The sequence below is a fragment of the Raphanus sativus genome, chromosome 3, assembly GCF_000801105.2.
Source record: "Raphanus sativus cultivar WK10039 chromosome 3, ASM80110v3, whole genome shotgun sequence".
In the NCBI taxonomy this organism is placed as follows: Eukaryota; Viridiplantae; Streptophyta; class Magnoliopsida; order Brassicales; family Brassicaceae; genus Raphanus; species Raphanus sativus.
In genome coordinates, this window is record NC_079513.1 from 22,200,566 (window position 1) to 22,220,107 (window position 19,542).

At 37.7% G+C, this 19,542-nt stretch overlaps 5 protein-coding genes across 6 annotated transcripts in view; 4 read left to right on the forward strand and 1 right to left on the reverse strand.

Annotated features, from left to right (window-relative positions):
* LOC108844671 (NAD-dependent protein deacetylase SRT1) lies at positions 1-3,395 on the forward strand. Its single transcript, XM_018617955.2, has 14 exons — positions 1-217; positions 642-671; positions 762-854; positions 957-1,076; positions 1,153-1,253; positions 1,330-1,438; positions 1,550-1,629; positions 1,746-1,824; positions 1,897-1,950; positions 2,096-2,192; positions 2,298-2,380; positions 2,467-2,534; positions 2,603-2,705; positions 2,788-3,395. The coding sequence occupies exons 1-14, from the start codon at positions 119-121 to the stop codon at positions 3,073-3,075; spliced, it is 1,404 nt and encodes a 467-aa protein (XP_018473457.1). The 5' UTR covers positions 1-118; the 3' UTR covers positions 3,076-3,395.
* An 887-nt stretch (positions 3,396-4,282) lies between these two features.
* LOC108844582 (uncharacterized) lies at positions 4,283-5,167 on the forward strand. Its single transcript, XM_018617864.2, has 2 exons — positions 4,283-4,598; positions 4,678-5,167. Exons 1-2 carry the CDS (start codon positions 4,309-4,311, stop codon positions 5,003-5,005), a joined length of 618 nt encoding a protein of 205 aa, XP_018473366.2. The 5' UTR covers positions 4,283-4,308; the 3' UTR covers positions 5,006-5,167.
* On the reverse strand, positions 5,089-7,191 carry LOC130509490 (nicotinamide/nicotinic acid mononucleotide adenylyltransferase). The gene is made up of 9 exons (XM_057005605.1): positions 7,055-7,191; positions 6,819-6,892; positions 6,432-6,517; positions 6,157-6,240; positions 5,969-6,053; positions 5,748-5,827; positions 5,559-5,660; positions 5,417-5,475; positions 5,089-5,318 (listed from the first exon to the last, which is right to left on the reverse strand). Exons 1-9 carry the CDS (start codon positions 7,102-7,104, stop codon positions 5,222-5,224), a joined length of 717 nt encoding a protein of 238 aa, XP_056861585.1. The 5' UTR covers positions 7,105-7,191; the 3' UTR covers positions 5,089-5,221.
* Positions 7,192-7,339: 148 nt separating this feature from the next.
* Positions 7,340-14,236, forward strand: LOC130509254 (uncharacterized). 2 transcript variants are annotated; one of them, XM_057005021.1, is made up of 9 exons: positions 7,340-7,629; positions 7,908-10,777; positions 10,893-11,081; positions 11,500-12,796; positions 12,880-13,286; positions 13,358-13,489; positions 13,579-13,712; positions 13,786-13,877; positions 13,961-14,236. In XM_057005021.1, the coding sequence occupies exons 1-9, from the start codon at positions 7,422-7,424 to the stop codon at positions 13,990-13,992; spliced, it is 5,361 nt and encodes a 1,786-aa protein (XP_056861001.1). In that variant the 5' UTR covers positions 7,340-7,421; the 3' UTR covers positions 13,993-14,236. The 2 variants fall into 2 exon arrangements, with proteins under 2 accessions (XP_056861001.1, XP_056861002.1); XM_057005022.1 differs by having other exon boundaries at positions 13,367-13,489.
* Positions 14,237-17,793: 3,557 nt separating this feature from the next.
* LOC130509481 (protein NOI4-like) overlaps positions 17,794-19,542 on the forward strand; it is a 4,998-nt gene continuing 3,249 nt past the window's right edge. The window contains exon 1 of the mRNA XM_057005558.1: positions 17,794-17,947. Coding sequence (XP_056861538.1) covers positions 17,942-17,947 — 6 coding nt within the window. The 5' untranslated portion in view covers positions 17,794-17,941. The remainder of the gene's footprint in view (positions 17,948-19,542) is intronic.

Here is a 19,542-nt window from a genome sequence, read left to right on the forward strand (position 1 = left end):
TCTGCTTTTCAATTAACAACATAGGAGAGCAGACAGGGGAAGGGAAGGGTGTTTTTGTCGAGAGAGAGAGAGAGAGAGAAAAGAGAAGATCTTTTTGTAAGAAGAAAAATCTCAAAAAATGTCTTTAGGTTACGCAGAGAAACTATCTTTCATCGAAGATGTTGGTCAAGTGGGCATGGCTGAATTCTTCGACCCTTCTCATGTTCTGCAATGCAAGGTCAGGTCTCCTCTCCTCCTCCTGGGTTTTCGAGGGTTTAATTACTCGGTGATTGATCGTTGTTAGGACAGTTGATCCTTCGCGTGTTCTGTCGTAGTCTTTGATTTACGCGTTATCTTTGTCTTCGTGAGGGTTATCAAATAGTTCGTTAATGATTTCATATAATATATAGTTTAGGTTTTAGAGTACATGTTTTTTTTTTTTTCTGAACTTGCATTAAGTTAATTGAACAATTGAAATTAGGTAATAACAAGCGTCTTGAGATGATTTAGGTTGTAATGTGGCTATTGATTATGTGAGATATGTTGTTTGAAACAAGAGTTGTAATTAATGAGGCAAAAGTTTGGGGGTGTGATATAGGATATGGTTGGCTTGATCTCAGCTTTTAAATTTTGTTTATTTACTGTCTGATTTTGTATTGCAGATTGAAGAACTTGCTAAGATGATTCAAAAGGTACTCTCTTTTGTATTCCTAGTAATTTATTTTTGCATGTTTCTTGTTGTTTTAAAAGTATCTTGAAGAAGGTGGGTTTTATGTTTGCAGAGTAAGCATCTAGTGGTCTTCACAGGTGCAGGCATCTCAACTTCTTGTGGTATACCTGATTTCAGAGGCCCCAAAGGCATTTGGACATTGCAAGTCAGTTATCTGTTTTTATTCCACCTTGTTATCATCATTGCTTAAGAAGCATCATCTCCTAGTAACTTACACTTTGTGGTTCCATGTTGATTTGGGTTTCAGCGTGAGGGCAAAGATCTACCAAAAGCATCTCTGCCGTTTCATCGTGCGATGCCGAGCATGACTCATATGGCTTTGGTTGAGTTAGAAAGAGCTGGCATTCTAAAGTTTGTCATCAGTCAGGTAAATTATTCTTCTTTCGTCTTACTTAAATGACTGATCACTGAAAGGATCTTGTTGTCTTCATAAAAATTATTAGAATGTGGATGGGTTGCATCTTCGATCTGGGATACCAAGAGAGAAGCTCTCTGAACTGCATGGAGACTCTTTTATGGAGATGTGCCCATCATGTGGAGCTGAGTAAGACAAAACATACATATGCTATTCCCTCTTTCTCTCTCTTAGATGGTAACAGCCTTTCTGAACTTTTCTGAAGGTACCTGCGTGATTTCGAGGTGGAAACTATTGGATTAAAAGAGACTTCGAGAAAGTGCTCTAATGCAAAGTGTGGTGCTAAACTTAAAGATACGGTCTTAGATTGGGAGGTGAGTTTTCTTCTCCCTTTTAATACAAACGCTTTGATCTCAACCTTGTTGTGTAAGACTCTTAAATAGCTATAATCTGTGTCTCTTTATGCTTCTTTCTTTTTGTGTTAGGATGCTTTACCTCCAAAAGAGCTTGATCCTGCAGAGAAACACTGCAAAAGGGCTGATCTTGTACTATGTTTGGGTACCAGGTAACTAATGACTCTTAAGAACTCCCATGTTTAGAATCTCTTTAATCATTTATTGAGTGACTAAACTGCCTAAACTGGATTTTTCTTCATGAGCCTTACTCCTTTTTTTTTTGCAGTTTGCAGATAACCCCAGCTTGCAACTTGCCTCTCAAGTGTCTCAGGGGTGGAGGCAAGATTGTCATTGTTAATCTTCAGGTAAAATCATCTCTTTTGTTCATGTGTATATATATATGGAAGGATGTAGACTAATTATATTCGTCTTTACAGAAAACCCCAAAGGACAAGAAAGCAGACGTAGTGATTCACGGTTTTGTTGATAAGGTAATAGATTTTAACCTCTTTAAATATATACAGATATTTTTCTAAAATTGTTGCCAAAACCTAAGTATATAGCAGATTACTTACCTTCAGAACCGTGCTCAAATTTGTGTCTTTATAAAGATATATAATTCTTTTGATGTTGCAGGTGGTTGCAGGGGTCATGGAATCACTCAACATGCAGATTCCTCCATATGTCAGAATTGATCTTTTCCAGATAATACTTAACCAATCCTTAAGCAGAGGTGTAACCACCAGCTACCAAAATTTGATCATGAATCTTTTACTCTCCTTAACTCGCTTTTCATAGTATTATTCACTTCACATGTTTTTCGTTTCTGTTTATACAGATGAAAGGTACATTAACTGGACACTTCGTGTTGCAAGTGTTCATGGATTGGCTTCTCAGCTACCCTTCATCGAATCAGTTGAGGTGAAGTGTTAATAAACTAACTGTATCTCCTAAATGGTGTTTGTGTGAGCGTTTCTGATTCGTTTTTTTTTTCTTTTGTGAAACAGATCTCCTTCTCAGATAACAATAAGTTCAAAGATGCAGTTCTCGATGAGCAGCCGTTTATCATTAAAAGGTATCAAACACTTTTCTTCAAGAGTCGATCTCTTATGTCTCATTATAACATGTCTTTCTTTAATACAGGAGAACAACGGAAGCCGAGACATTTGATATATTCTTGATAATTAACTACAGTGACGGTTGTGACTCTCTCTCCACCAAAATTACCATTCCCTTCAAATATGAGGTTAGTTAAGCACACATACTATGTATAAAAAAGGTCTTTGTTATATTTGACTGATGAGCATTTTTTGAAAAACTTAATGTAGGTTTCAAGAGAAGAGCATGAGGAGATGATTGACAAGGAGGCTGTGCTGCAGAGCCTGAGAGAGAAAGCGGTTGAAGAATCTAGTTGCGGTCAAAGCGGTGTGGTTGAGAGAAGAGTGGTTTCTGAACCGAGAAGTGAAGTCATTGTATACGCGACTGTGACGAATCTCAGGACGTTCCATTGTCAACAATCTGTGCTTGCTAATAATGGTGACCTCAAGTGGAAGATGGAAGGTTGTGGAACGTCTCGTAAACGTTCTAGAACCGGGAAAAGAAAACCGAGGGCATAGGAAGGAGAACGAAGATAGGTATCTTCTTTGTATATAAGCAACCTCTTAAGTCTAACCGGAAAATTGGGAATATGGGAAGTTTATCGGCGTTTTTAAGGGGCTGAGTGAATTTTGTGTGCTTTTTACCCACACTCGGTTCTCTTAAACCGGAACTAGCCAGGGTTTTAGGCTAAACTTTGTTTAAGTAGCTATTGTAACTTTTGACATGTATTCGGTTTGCATTCGATTTGATCGTATGTAGAACATTACAAAAGTTACAATATAATCTAGAAATTGTCTACTTTTTGTGTGAAAAGTTATAGATACAGTATTATAGACGAGTTTATAAAACTTTAGTGAATCAACTAAGATGCTTGTTAATTCAACTAAAGAGCCTTGAACATAGGCGAGTGTGTAGAGTAGAGCTTTACTTTGAAATATGTGTTTCAAGCATCTATTCATGGGTTGTGGATGGAGAGAAATGGTAGAAGACATGGAGAAGCTTCACTGCCTCCAAACAGGATGATCAGAATGATAGATAGAAGCGTCAGAAATATATTCCTTTCAATTCAAAGTGCTGGAGATAATAAATTGGAAGGGGGTTTACAATACTGTTCTCCATAAAGCCAGTTTCATGATTTTTAGAGTAGTTATGAGAAGTATAGACAAATTTCTTTCTATGAAGGTTGCATTGTAAAATGTACAAAATAGTTTTTTTTTTGGATTGAATAAAATTTAACATTCATTCAAAAAAAAAAGAGAGTGTGTAAGAGTAAGGTTTAACTATCTTTTCACGAGTCTTTATTGTATTTAGTTTTCAGTTTTTTCAGTTTGTCTGAAATCTTGTTCATTTCATCCGTCTTTTCTTTCCTAATTACTCGAGAAGTTGCAAGTAACAATCACTCATGCAACACAACAACTCGAGTCTTGAAACATGCTTACTCTCTCTATCAACTGATGCATAACAGACTCGTATGTTATCTTAAACCAATGATTACAAAGAAACACCTGAGCAGAGAAACAAAACAAAACACAGTAACTTCAAAAATCTTACTGAGGAGAGTCTCAGGTTAGTTGATCACTGACTGTAGGCAGCGAGCAAGTCACGTGATGACTGACTAATTGCACATGATCAGAACATGAACTAAATGTAGTTTAGGCCACCTCATGACAAAAAAAAGACCACCTCATGACATGTGCGCTTCTGGAAATGACGTTTACCTCCCTGTCGTTGTCTCCTTTAATTTGAATTCCATGGGTAAAATAGTCAATGTCCAAAGTCACTCTCTATTCCCAAGGCAGCAACAGACAAAACCAGACCCAATCTCTCAAGCAATCACTGATTCTGTGGTAAATAAAGAAGTCGAAGACACAAGGACTTTGGTTGATCAATGCTGTTTTCTTGGTCTATCAATGGACTCACATTGCTCGCTTAGTGGACTCCTTCTACTCGCCTTCTGCTTACTCTGCTTCTTCACCGGAGATTCATCCGCCACGAGGCCTGGCGTCTTCTACACCAGACACAGAGGACGATGCACGCCGCAGTAAATTTTAATCAAACCCCTCTTCCTCCTCCGACTACTCTCGAGCATTTTCTCAGACCTGAATCTAACGTGTTTGCAGGTATTGGAGCAGCAGGAGGGAGGCATGGCCGAGGATGGTGCCCGAGAGATCCACGGTGGAGAGAATGTTCGGAGTGATGGTGGCGAAGGAGCGTTGGAGATCTGATCTGACGCTGGTGGAATCGACGGCCAGGAACGACGAGGAAGGGAACGCGTACGGTGCGCTGCTGAAGCAGGGGACCGCTGCTCTGCTCAACTCTTACGCGAGAAGGAGCTTTTCTTACGCGCCTTGGGAGGTGAAGACTATGCTCATTCAGGCCATGATCTCTGAGCCGGCTGCTCGCCGGCAAGCACAAAAGTTCAAAGCCGCTAACGTGGCTTGTGATTAAACCTTGAGAATCAGATTTAAAAAGATTAGTAGTCACTTTGTTGTACTTGTTATTGTGGTTGTTGTTGCCTTGGTGGATACGTATTCGTTCTTTGTTAAATCTTGAACACAAAGAATCTAAGGAGGAACATTTAATATGACTACTTTCTGTTTATCAACATTATTTGAATTGTAGTAATATTTGATTTGGTGAAGTAAACAATCCTCTCAGCTTTTGTTATGTGAGCTCAGTGTAAAGTTGGTGTTGCCTGATGTAATCTATCACTCCATCTTCGGTCAAGTACTTAACCGATAATCCTCTCGAAATGCATTGCCTGTGTTAAGAAGTAGAGGGATGAGCAAGGAGAAGCCAATATTTTTTTTTTGGTGTAAATGACATATTCTTGAGGAGGACACATAAACATCAAACTACCTTAATCTACTTGAGCTAATCTGGTTAGGAACAAAATTGTTGACGATTCTGATATTATCCTGCAAAAGAAACCGTATTTAGATTAGACTCATTTGATACAGAGATAACCGGAAAAAAAACAAGAAACTGCGGTAGTACTTACACGGGTTTCGTATAAGATTCTGTCACCAAAGATCATGTTTTCAACATCTTGTCCTTCTCTACGGATGCACACAATCCCATAGTCTTTACAGATACTCTTTACCTTCAGAAACACAATGTTTATAAGGGAGCATAACTATGAGTAGAATCGATAAAACATGCTGCATTAGTTAGACTGCCTTGGTTTTACCTGCTCAGGGATCCAAACACCGGGAGTGCAAAAAGATTGCAGTAAATCCGAGCCACATAGTAGCATTACTTTGAGAGATTCTAGCATTTGAAACCACACACTATAGACTTTAGCTTGAAAGTTGCTTAGTAACTATCAATTACTCAAAAATGTAAGTGAGATAAACTATGAGTAGAAAGATGCTAAAGACCACATGGGACAATGTTTTGCAGTTTTCTTACCCATGGGTACAAGGCGATTGTTTGTAAGGAAAGTCTTGACCCTTGATAAAACCACCAAACTTCGTTGGTAGCTGTCTTGGGATGCCTGTAGAAACAGTTTTCATGGTTCTGTAAGAAGACAACGGTTTCTTCCTAAAAAGAAGTTATCAAAAGATTTTGAGGGTAAGAGAGAGAGAGAGATGGAGTACCTCCCACGGATCAACCATAATAAAGTCGGAGCTTTTGCAAGCCAGATTACACATCTCTAGACGATGCTCTGCAGATAAAAGTCCCTACACAGAACCTGATTTACTTTATTATCTCTCAAGGAGATTAAACAGTAAAACAAAAAAAATTGGGTGCTAAAAAAAGAAGCCGAAGTTCCTAGTTGGTGATGGAACGTGTCCATTAGCATTGATTCAGAAAAAAAAGAGTTGTAATTGAAAGAAACTAAGATATTAATTCAAGCTGCCTAAAATCATACCTCTTTCTTGTATGCATCATTTACTGGAGACATATAGCCTCCAAGAACATGAAACCCCTCCGAGCGTAATGCATCTCTGGCCAGCTCTAAACAACGAAACAAAGAACTCATCAGTTCAAAGCAAGGAAATTCTGGACAAAAGGTCTCGTATCAAGAACATTCGACCAGACAGGCATCAACATGAATATTCCAAGAAGCCTCTTAAGTTCAAAGCTAATAGTGCAACCAAATCTAAGCTACTTAATACTCTAGAGTAACAAATGAAACCACCAGTCATACACTGTTCCTAATGCCTAAAAAATGTTCGAATTTTGACATTGCGCAAATTTGAAACCCATTGACAAGCAATTGAACTCTAGAGCTGTACTCTAGTAAGAGATTACTCACCAAACATGCGTAAATGCATGAACGTAGGAGGATTGAAACTCCCAGTTGCCACTAGCACTACACATTTTTTGTCCCTATTACAGACCAAAACGACCGCAAAAAAAAAAGAGTCAATACCAAGAATGTACAGTGAATTTGGTGAGAATCTCATCACCATAAGTAACCAAATGGATCAGATAATTTTCACTGAGAGAAAAATATCGAAATCAATAAAAAAAAAAGGCTTTGAAATTTACTCAGGTTGTGATCCGATAGATAGTTTATCCACTGGTAGAGAGACATCCATTTGAACTGATGATCGAATCTTATAGCCTGTGACGATCACTCCGGCGAGTGTGTAGAAGACAGATCATGAATAAAGGATAGACCCGAACGACGTCGTGTAAAAGTACACTTTACGACACCGTTTTATTTGGAGTTAAAACGCACAGTTTTGAGTTCTCGCGAGGGTTTATTTTTTTTTTATTTTTTTTCGTAGTGGTGGTTAAAAATAATTTAAAAAAAGGAGAAATGGAATCCTTATCCCCAAAATTTTGAAATTCGAATCCGCGCTACTAGGTCTCTCTCACTCGATCTATCCCTGGAGGGTTTAGGTCGTCGGCGATGTTTTCCGGCAGGGATAATCCGACGGCGAATGCGAACATGCAGAATCTCTTCGCTCAGATCTTTGAGAGGGAGAGGCGAATCGTCGAGCAGGTCAAGCAACAAGTAGATCTCTTTGACCACCATTTAGCCTCCAAGTGCCTTCTCGCCGGAGTCTCCCCTCCTCCGTGGCTCTGGTCTCCCTCGTCTCTACCTTCCGAAACTTCCGGTACTGCTTCCTTCGTTGCTCGATTTCTCTCGCAGCAATGTCAATTTCACTGTTCCCTAGTGTTGGTTAGTGTGGGATTGATGCTGCGAAGTTGTTTGGTACTTAAAAATCGAAAATGATTGATGCTTATTAGCGTAATTTGATGTTTAATTACAAGATTATAAAATGATGTTAGGGTTCCTGAGCATTATTTGTTATATATGTATTCCAGAGATGGTTTTAAGTGAAGAGTTTCTGTTTCGTTCTTCTTATTCTGATGTTTGTTTACATGTGTACAGAGTTGAATAAGATCATCTCGGGGCTCTTATTTCCTCAATCCAGACATTCCATCATTTGTCCTCCTACCGGCCGTTTCTTTCAGTATCAGCGGCCCGTCAGTTTTCTAGCTGACAGTGTAGGCATGACATCTGTGGTAGATAACACTTCGGAAGAGCACTTGTTTGAAGAAGAAGAACATCAACACCACCTCTCGCACAACTTAGTCCGACGCGTTTCAGATCACTCTCACGAACAGGATGCTGGTACTGCATTTCCTAGAGATGCCCATGAGGAGGAACCGTTGCCAGAAAGTGTCTCAATTGATTGCAGAGAGAATCAAAGTTGTCCGTCGCGTGGACACAGTCAGAATCAGAGAGTTGAAAATGGTACATCTCCTGGACGTAGCCAAGGGAAGATGGTTCTTAAAAGTGTCTCGAGTACTGGTTGTGAGCGGGAACCATCGACTCTCGGATATTGTCAAGATGAAACCGAACCAAACACTTGCGTTGACCCTGGACTACCAGTACCGCTTGATAAGATTCAGAGATCGAAGTCACGTCAGAAAGATTTTGAGCGTCGAAGTAGTGCCAAAGCTTCCAGAAGCCGTTCAAACCGTAGAAATGAGCTCAAACCTTCTCCAGGTGGAGATATAGGCCTTGGGATTGCTTCTTTAAGGTCCGACAGTGTTAGGGAAATAAATTTATTTAAGCATGATGAGAATGATGAAGGTTGTCCCGACGAAGAAGAGGACAGCAATTCTCAAGGTAAAGGAGGGGATCAGTGTATTAAGTTTATCTTATCTACAGAGTCTTCAACCCCACACCAGAAAATGGTTCCTTTGCAAATAGCTACCAGTGGAGATACTTCTGCTTCTATTGTACCAAAATCTCTACTCGAGTCTGGTCATGTGAGTGAAATGAATGTATTACAGACCATTGAGACAATTGATGAGGTGCCTGTTAAAGTGGATGATACCCAACGCAGAAGTTGCAATGAAACAGCTTATCTCGATGGAGGTACAAGATCTAAAAGCTCAAGCCATGAAAGATCCAAGAGGGAACATCAAAAGTCTAGCAACTTTGTTTCGGGTAGCATTCCGTCAAGAAATTCAGATCCTTCTCACCGGGCAGATGATAGAGTAGAATTACCCCAGGTAATACCTCTCACTAATGAAGATCCTATGGTGACAGATGCTGGAACGAGAATCTTTAAGTCTGAAATCAAAACAAGATCCAGCAGCAATGCACGGACAAATGAATCAGAGGCTGAGCATTCAGGCTCTGTTAAGTCTTCTTCAGTTGACCTGGAGCCAAGACATTCAATTTCATTACTGCAAGGTGGTGATGCAGAGAAGTCACTGATTCCCTCGATCACTGATGTTGAAGGTTTGTTGGTTGAAAATATTGCCAGCAACGATCAAGCAAAAGAAAAGGGTGAAGGTGTAAAAGAGTCACTGATTCCCTCTACAATCGGTGTTGCAGATAGTATATCTCGAGGAAAGAGATTCGAGACCGAGCATTCAGGCTCTGTCGAGTCCTCTTCAGTTGTCGTGGAACCAAGAGATTCAATTTCATTAGTGCAAGCCTGCGAAGTAAATGAATCGCTGATTCCCTCTACTGCTCGTGTTGAAAGATTAGTAGTTGAAGATATTACTAGCGACGATCAACCAAAAGAAAAGGGTGCATGTGTAAAGGAGCCACTGATTCCGTCGACTATTGATGTTGAAGGTTTAGTACTTGAACATTTCACCGAGGACGATCAATTAAAAGGAAAGGGTGGATGTGTTGAAAGTAACAGATGTTCAAGTGCTGGAAGAGTCAGCCTAACGGGTCTATCCACAGATGAGACGACACTTGTGAGTGCAACTGAAAACAATATACCCAAGACCGAGCTTTTGGGCATTGTTGGGTCCTCTTACTCATTAATCCAATCAGACGATAGAAGTGTATTGTTGAAACCCGTAACTGTTACTGGTGAAGCTTTATCAGTGGAGGAAGATAACACCGGTGAATCAACGGAAGTTAGCAGTATCTCAAGGTCTAGAAGTTTAAGCCAAACTGACATCACGGTAGTTGAGCAAGTGGTGGTTGAATCTATTCTTCAGGAAAGCGGTGCTCCAGAAGGCTTGATTGACCATTCTCAAAAACGGGATATTAGTTGTATGTCCAAGGAAGTACAGTCACAGGGTTCATTGACCAAAGAGGGGAGTAACCAATGCCATGTAATATTAAGTAAGCCAAGAAGCTCGGCCATTGAAGAGGAATCAGCAAATGAATACAAGGCTCTATCTGTTGGATCTGATCGTAAATTGGCTGACGAACAGCTTGAAGTTAGAGCAGGAAACTCATCACCGAGAACCCTTGATCTCCCTGCTCCTGTGAAGCCTGAATCACCCTCCTCTGATGATAATGGAGAACGCAGCTTTAGTGACATTCCAATGAATAGTCGAGAAAAATCTACAATGGAGAAGGCCCCAGCATCTGCCGCAAGGGTGTCAGATGTTCCATCTCTCACTGATTCTGAAGTTAATTTCTTGGCAGTCAATGCCATAAATGACATTGAAGATAATAATGGTTTGAAGAAAGAAATGGTATCAGAAATGGAATCGCCTGCAAGCCATACTGGCTCGAGAGTCGGAGGAAATGAACATCCAGAGTCAAATACATTCGCTGGTCAGCTAGATGCATCGAAAAAGAGACCTCAATTTGAAACATCCGCTGACGAAGGTGTTTCCCCAGATGATAAGAATACAGCATTTGCAGAAACAGGTGAATCTCATTGTCAGGAGGGCTCTATACAGAAAATTATTTGCTCTAGTTCCCAGCTGCAGAATAAGCGGAGAAGAACCCTTGAGAAACTAACTAGTAGAGAGCCTTCGTCAAGCCCAGGGGTGAATGTTCTTTCCTATGTCTTTGGAAAGTTCAATATATAAGAGTTTTAAACCACTCTGTCCTTCCAAATGTAACTAAAGTGTTTTTTTAATCTTGGGGTTTTATATATTGCAGGGACACATTCTGGACTCAGATTCTGTTAGGGAAGCAGTACATCGTTGTGAGGAAGCCGCATGTCACGACCTCAATCACTATGATGTCGAATTACAGAAGATAATTGGATCTACACCTACAGATCACTATGAAGTTGAGTTACAAAAGATGATTGGATCTGCATCGTCATCTGAACTACGTTTTGAAGAGGTATGTGCTGTATTTCTCATGCTTCTTAAGTTTGTCTTATAAATAGTAGAGTATTTCTCTCTTGAATATGTGTCCTAGTGTAGCCGCTCAATTTAGAAATATATCTTCAATCCTTGCTCTAAAGGGAAATCGACAATTATACTTGACCTGGAAATATCAATCTAAACTTAAGTGCCGTAGTATCAAGCAGATGCACATGTGTATATAAAGCTATTAACCATAAAAATTATCGGCAAAAATCTGAAATCCTAATCAATATCTCAGCTTATCCGTGCTCATTATTGTGTGTCTTTGTTTGTATGACTTTATTAATTGTCTGCCAAGAGATGAAACTACAGTACAGCTCAAGCTGATAGTTTGAATAATGTTTTCTCGTGTTCTGTATGATGTGTCATTAACTGAATACAGATATTTGCAGGGTTACTTATTCAAGGAAGCTGGATTGATGAGTCCTACCTCGCTTTCGTTCAGACCAGAACAGCTAAGTGCAGAGAGGAGTCAAATTGCTCCAAATCATGGATTTAAAACAGAAAATATGGACTTTTTGCCATTTGTTGGAGAAACCTCTCACCTATTCGCTAGTGGCGTCCGCAGTTCAGATTATTCTCCTTGTTCATCTCCCTTTGGTTTGACAGGCGCAGACGATGGCAGCCCCCCTGTTTTGGAGGGCTTTATTGTCCAAACCGATGATGAAAGTCAAAGAGATTCCAAAAACCAGATAACACATGACAGCTTCCAACTTCCAAAAACTACAGCAGAAAGTGCAACCATCATAGAGACAATTCGCAAGTCTGCTTGCAGTACCACTCCATCATTACATCTGGCTAAAACATTTAAGTTCAAGGGAAAACTGGACTTGGATCAGTCCGTTTCAACTGAGCTGCTTGATGGCATGTTTTTCAGTCAGAATCTGGAGGATAGCTCTGTCTTGGATAAGTTGGGTATTAACCATGACTATACAGGAAATTTGTACACTGACTATGCTGGCTCAACTGCTGATGCTAGGTATCCTCGTATGTCTCCAAATGGGAAGTTGTGGTATAGAAGTTTGCAAAAGTCTGCTAGTTCAGAGAAGCAGGGCAGTCTGACACCAGACCTACCTTGCATTAGCGAAGAGAATGAGAACGTGGATGAGGAGCCTGAAAACTTATGCGCCAACTCTCCAAAGTCTATGAGGTCAGAGAAGCGAGGAAGTTTAATTCCGGACCTTCCTTGCATAGATGAAGAGAAGGAAAAAGAAGATGAGATACCAGAACCTGTTAAGGAGGTATCTGATTCCAAAAGTGGGAGTGTCTCTGCCGAAAGTGAACCTCTTGCTGATACTGATGCTGATGAAGACCCTAGGAAACTTCTTCCATCTGTCTCTAACGCTAAGGTCCCTGTTGATAGACAGAGCCTAGATTCTGTCAATACCGCGTTTAGCTTTTCTGCTACGTGCAACAACAGTGTCAAAAGTAAAGCAGAAAGGAAGAAGGGTGGTAGCCGAAGATTCACTGGTAAAGGTAAAGAGAATCAAGGTGGAGCAGGCGCTGGAAGAAATCTTAGACCGCCTAGTAGCAGGTTCAGCAAGACTAAGTTGTCTTGTAACTCGAATTTGACATCTCTAGGGCCGCGATTACCAGATAAAGAACCTAGGCACAACAACATCGTTTCAAACATCACTTCGTTCGTTCCACTTGTTCAGCAACAAAAAGCGGCAGCTGCAATAATTACAGGTAATTGTTTTCTTTGTCATTGTCTAGTAAACCGTCTAGCAATACTTAGTTGTATGAACTAACCCTGTCTATGTTTCCCCTAGGCAAGAGGGATGTCAAGGTAAAGGCCCTAGAAGCAGCTGAGGCTTCAAGAAGGATGGCTGAACAAAAAGAAAATGAACGTAAGATGAAGAAAGAAGCTATGAAGCTTGAGCGGGCAAGGCTGGAACAAGAAAATCTGAGAAAGCAGGAGATGGAGAAGAAAAAGAAAGAAGAAGAGCAAAAGAAAAAGGAAGCGGAGATGGCTTGGAAGCAGGAGATGGAAAAGAAAAAGAAAGAAGAAGAGCGGAAGAGAAAAGAATTTGAAATGGCGGATAAGAAGAGGCAGAGGGAAGAAGACAAGAAGTTGAAGGAAGCTAAAAGACAGCGAGTTGCAGAAATGCAGAGACAACAAAAAGAGGCTACTGAGAAACTACAAGCTGAAAAAGAACTGAAAAGAAAGGCTACTATGGTAAGACTAAGACCCCTCTTCTTGTTTGTGATGGTAGGAGTTTTACTGAATATAAGAAACTGACATTTTAGGATGCGAAGATAAAAGCACTGAAGGAACTGAAAGAAGAGCAAGGTAATGCTAGGATCCGTGCAGTAAGATCAAAGAGTAATTCCAGCGACGATATCAATGCATCAAGATCCTCGAGAGAGGATGATCTCAAGGTACAAGTTTCTTTCTCATCTTTTAGAGGCTTGGAGTTCTTTAGAGATGAGACCGAAATCTCGATACGTAACAGTACTTATGCTTATAGGTGATAAGCAACATAGGGAAAATGTCTGAAGAGTCATACGACATATCTCCATACAAATGCTCAGACGACGAAGATGAAGAGGAAGACGACAATGACGACCTGTCAAACCACAAATTCGTTCCTTCTTGGGCCAGGTTTTGTTTCTTAGTTGCTTCTGTCATTCTTTAATGTTCAGTCATTAGTCACTAAAGCGTTTTGTTTATACAGCAAGAGCAATATACTTATCAGTGTCAATTCCCAACAAAACCGTGATCCCGATATTACTTTCCCTGCAAAAAGTTCCCGCAGTATAACCCAAGGTAAAATCTCTCGATTACTACACTTGAACACAATTAAAATAAGTTTCGTAGTTTTAATCCATAATATTTCTCGAAATGTGCAGTTCTTTTGCCGAGAAAGTTCCGAACCAAGTAGCATAAACTACGAGGAGCCAAACTAAGATTCTCGGAGACAGTAAAACTCTGTGTTTCAAGTTCCTTAGTAGCTTGAGCTTCAAGTCATAGAGTAGTTTGTGAATACACTCTCTTTGTGCTTAACCTATTGTAGCAAATGATCCCTATTATGATATTCGAATCTCTCGAGAAGGTTCATGTTTTGCTTTTGTAAGGATTAGTGAACGGATGTAATGTAATACTTAATTTCATCCCATTGGCGTGCACATTCAGTCTAACGCTTGAATATCATTTGATTTGTACAACTTGTGACCTTCGGTTCAATGAGTTATCTCAAAATTTATACATAACCTTGACAATGTATGGAGAAGAAGCTGAATGCCTTGCAAACTGTAACAAGAAGAGATAACATCAAAACAAGCTTAAATACTTTATCCCTTCCCTCAGCTAAAGCATTAACACCGTTCGTTCTAAAGCCTTACGCTTGTTACTCCCTCTCCACATCCAGCAGTTTCATCACCGTGAAGTGCTGGATGTGCAGAGGAGCCAGCTAAAAAGCTCATTGAGCTTTGTCTATTTCACTGTATGCATCCAACGTCGCTTCTCTAATTAGCAAATGAAGTATGCAACATAGTTATACTTTTGTTTCATTGGCAGTTCTTGATGTGAGTGCCAACCGGTTCCAGAAGCTTAAGCACCTGAACTTATGCTATTATGCAGAGCAAGACAAGTAAGACAGTGATGCATCGTCTTCACTGGCTCTTTTCCCTGACAAATACAACTCAAAAACCATACCAAAAATATCTGTATTAGTTGAGTTTCTGTCAAGTCCAGGTGTGTTTACAACTGCTGTCTTACTCCACTTGTGTTAAAAAGATATTTATTTGTTGGCTCTTTCTTTCACCTTTTGTTTTTGGTTTTTTTCTCTTTACTAAAGCAGGAAGAGGAACAAACTCTGAATAATAAATAGCTGGAGATGTGTTGGCAATTCATGTGCCTAATTCACCTGTAAATCAGTCAGATAGTGATGCATGGAAAATGGGTAGTGAAATGCAGAGCCATGGAGGTCCTTCTTCTCTGTTTGTGTTTTTGAGGAATCTTTTGATGTAAACGTTGTCAGAATGGAGACAAACTGGTTTGTTGTGTTGGGATAGTGTCTGATGGATCTTGCTTGATGCAGACAGAATCTTGCAGTACCACTCGTGAGCCTGTAACACAAATATTATTATAATTATTATTGTGCATTGTCAATGTGTTGATTGTCTGTTAGCCTTCTAACGATTTTTATTACGTTTATACTAATTTGCTTTTATAATCAATCAAAGTTATACAAAAATTGGTTGCACGCATCAGGAATTTTAAAGAAATGGCAGCTATTACTCAGCAAAATAATTATGAAATTTTACCAAATCTGTATGTTAGAATAGTCTTATGAATAAGCTTATGCAGCTAGAAATATGCAATAAAACTAAAACAGCTAGTGGATTAAGATATAGTTTGGTAAAATTGGTGGATGATGAGTGATGGTGGCGGCTGATGACGTTTTAGATTATAGTTTTGTGAAATAACAATGTTTGTTAGGAAAAAAGGTATTATATACTCATTTCCATTTAAATTAACATTATTCATAGTTCATTAAACAAATAGGCCACTTGATGAATTATAATTGCAAAAAGCAACCTAAACTAGTGTCATGATTTTGACAAAATCGTTTAAGACATCTTTTAAAACTGATTATATTCGAAATACAGGAAAAGGTTAGCCAATTGATTTTGTTCTTTGGCAAAATGCTTACGGTATCCATATCATTTTGAAAAAGAAAAATCAACATAATGAGAATTATTAGTATAAAAATACACTTAGTATTTAACCCTAACTTTTCCTAAATAATTACAGCTTGTGCCACTAGATTTAAAATAAATAATTAATTCAAATTACAGTTACTATATTAATCATTTAGATTTGCCTAGATTTTGTGGAGAGTTTATTACCAAAAAACGTGATTAGTAGATATGTTTTCTTAATTATCTTTCCTAAAATCAAACATAATTAATTCGAAATATAACCTTACAAAATAAAAATTCCAATTTTTATGTGTTTAAATACAAATCGGTTATATGGAAATAACTAATCAAACATGATTCTTTTGAAATCAAACATTTCACTTTCAAACATTAATATTACCCTAATTTAAAAACTATTTATTTTTAAGTGTTGTATATTCCTCATTTATTTCCAATATAAAGTAATTCGAAAGACATATTAAATTGAAAAGATAAAAAAAAATTCCATAAGATATTGGTTTAGAAACATAAATGTATTAGTATATACAAGCATATTAAAAGGTTAAATTTATAAGCAAATACAATATAAAAGTGATCAATAAATTAAAAAAAAATTAAATTTATTAAGATGTAATTTTAGTTAGTGCAGCATCTAACAAAAATATTAACAACCAACACATTTAAAATATATATAATATATCTATAAATCATAATTTTATAACAATATTATCTATTACAAATTTAAAAAACACCCGGACGGACGCACGGGTACGGAATCAAAATAATTATATGGAACCATCACCTATCTTATTTGTAGTTTTTGGTTCAATCTAACAATACACCTAATCGTGAAAAATCAAATACACTTCAATCAAGAAACTCAAAACTTTATGCCAAAATTTGCAGTAAAAATTAGTAGATTTATCATTTGAGTGAAAACTTCAGTATATTTTTCTTGATTGTTTAGAAAGAACTCGCAAGGTAAAAAGTCGGCACCACAAAAAGATAAGGATAGAGATACATAAATTTTTTTGTAAAAAAAAGATACAGAAATTTATAAAGAAATGAGAAAACTCGGTAAAAGAAAAATATGTTTCTATCTTTTTTCCGGGGAAAAAATAATATATGGGCTTAGATTCTGGGTATAAGGTCCACAATAGACGTTTCTTATGTAACTGTAAAATATAATGTACCAAATTTTTAACCATAACAAAATGGCTCAATTTATTTACTTAAATTAGGCTTGCTAAATTAAATTTGCAAAAATATATACTTATTTTGAAAGTTTATTTTTGGTAACTTTGTTTCATTATTATTTTATGTTTCTGTCTAAATAATATATTTGTTTTATAAAATCTCATAATAAAATTTGAATTTTATAATTTTAAATCACAATATTTATAGTAAAATTTAATACAACCCCATATATACGTAAAACTCTAATATTTTACACTTTAATGTTTAATTTTCCAAACGAAATGAATAAAAACAAACAAAAAATATTATAGTTTATAAAATGAGCGCTAAATAAGTTGAACAAGACACACCAATATCAAAAGTCAATAACGTATGAATCTATAACAAGAAGATAATATATACGAGTATCTTTTTTTAACAAAAAAAATTATGTATCTCTATCCTTATCTTTTTGTGGTGCCCGACTTTTTACTTTGCGAGTTCTTTCTAAACAATCAGAAAAAATAAATATACGTTGTTAAAAGTGAAATATATAATTTTGAAGAACAAACACCCGCACGGGAGTGCGGGTAAAAAGCTAGTTAATATTAAAGCTACAAGACAAAACAAAGCCAGCAAAGTCACTTGCTTTGCATCGGTCGGAACCAACATGTTAGCGCTCAATTAACAGCCGTTAGCCCAGCTCAAGGTTCCGTTTATAAACCAAAAAAGCGTCACGAAACTTGGACTAACTCCGTTTATATAAACCGTCACAGACATCGCATCGAGAAGGCAGAGTAAGGATAAAACTCATAAAAGAGAGAGAGAAAAAAGAAAAAAAGAGGAAAAAAAAGGAAAGTCTGTCTCTCTCTCTCTCATCTGCGATCAATTGTGTTCTCACACTTTCCCTTGGTTTTCTCGGCGGCTTTCTCTCATCTCCTTTTTCTTTCGAATCGTTTATTTCCATTAATTCTCTGGGATTAAATCTTCCTCTCCTTTCTTCAGACCCCTATGTCGGTACGTTCAAAAAACCTCAAATCTTCTTAAAATGATTTCTATTCTGTTTCGCCATGTTATGCTAGATAGAACACACGATTTCGATCGGAGAATAGATGTGATGTTTGTGATTCTGATGAGCTCTTGTCTTGTTCCTGGATCTATGTTTTTCTTATCGTTTAAAGTTTCGATCTTAGCTTTTATTCAATCTGAATTCGATTTGATTTAAGCTTAGATTTATTTAAAACAACTTGGAGGAGTTCTTTATTTGAGGTTTTGATTTGTATAATAGCTTATTATTATGTTTTGAAGGGTTCTGATTTTGGATTTGAGATGAAATAGTTCTGAAATTTGATAGTCAAGAGGCATAAAACAAAAAATATTGTGTGGCAAATGTTTTTTTTTTTTTTTGGCCTTGTGCTTATTTTGAGACAAGATTTGATTTTCACTACTAGTTTCAAACTTAGTTTTTTTTTTCTCACCTAACAAAAAGAATAGGTGGATAAGAACTTTTTTGAATTTCTCTTATGAGAGTTAGTTTTGGTACTCTCTTTTGACTTTGTGTGTGTGTTATACTGTTTGCTAGAAAAAAAAATGGAAGGTTGATTAGTTTTGGGTCGTTGTAAAACCTTTTTTTTTTCCTATCATGACAGTACTTGATTGTATAACTGGTTTTCATTAGTTTAAGTCCTGTTTTCACATTTGCTTGGTGAGCCTTTGTTATAGAAATGTCATCATACACTTAAACAACATGTGAATAGACAAATTAGTTATTAATTCTAGCATGGCGAGGGGTAACACATTTGAGCTTCATCTAATAGACATTATGTATTGGTTTGCCCAAAAAAAAAGATATTATGTATTGGTTTGTCACCATTTTTGTGGGTTTCAAACATCACATGAACAGGACAAAGGTCGTCCCTTGCCAAGTTTGGTGAATGGGATGTGAACGATCCAGCATCAGCTGAAGGTTTCACAGTCATATTCAACAAAGCTAGGGATGAGAAGAAGACCGGTGGCAAAACCGGATCACCTGGTAAATCCACTGATGGTCATGCTAAGTCCGGAGGAGGAGGAGGAGGTGATCCTAGTAAACCCCAGCCCGTAAGTTTCTTCTTCTCTATCTTGTCTTCTCTTCTCTCTTTCCATCCATGGTCACACAAAAATACTGTTTCTTTTTGGTTTCAGAAAAATGGCTCTGCTGCATGCAAATCTCCAGCTGTGGACTCTGAATGAACACAAAGATGGATTTTGCTTGCCTCCCCTCCCCTAAAGAAAAGTCACATTGCTTAGAGATCTAAAGCATGATATTTTATGTTTTTATTGTCTTTCTTGAAAGTACCCCACAACAACAAAAAAAAAAAGGTTCCTAAGATGAGTTTGGAGCAACCCACTTTTAGTATCACGATTATGATTCCATTTTCTTTGAAAGTCGTTTGTTCTTCTTAAAAAAAATGCTGTAAAATCGTGTTGCCACTGTATCTATTATGTAATGCTTCTCATATGGGTCGGTTTTTTTGGTTTCATTTTATGGTTGATTTATCATTTATTACGACAACAAAAATATTATATATATCTATTGTGTTGTAGTGTTGATCCTTTTGTTTTGCCACGAA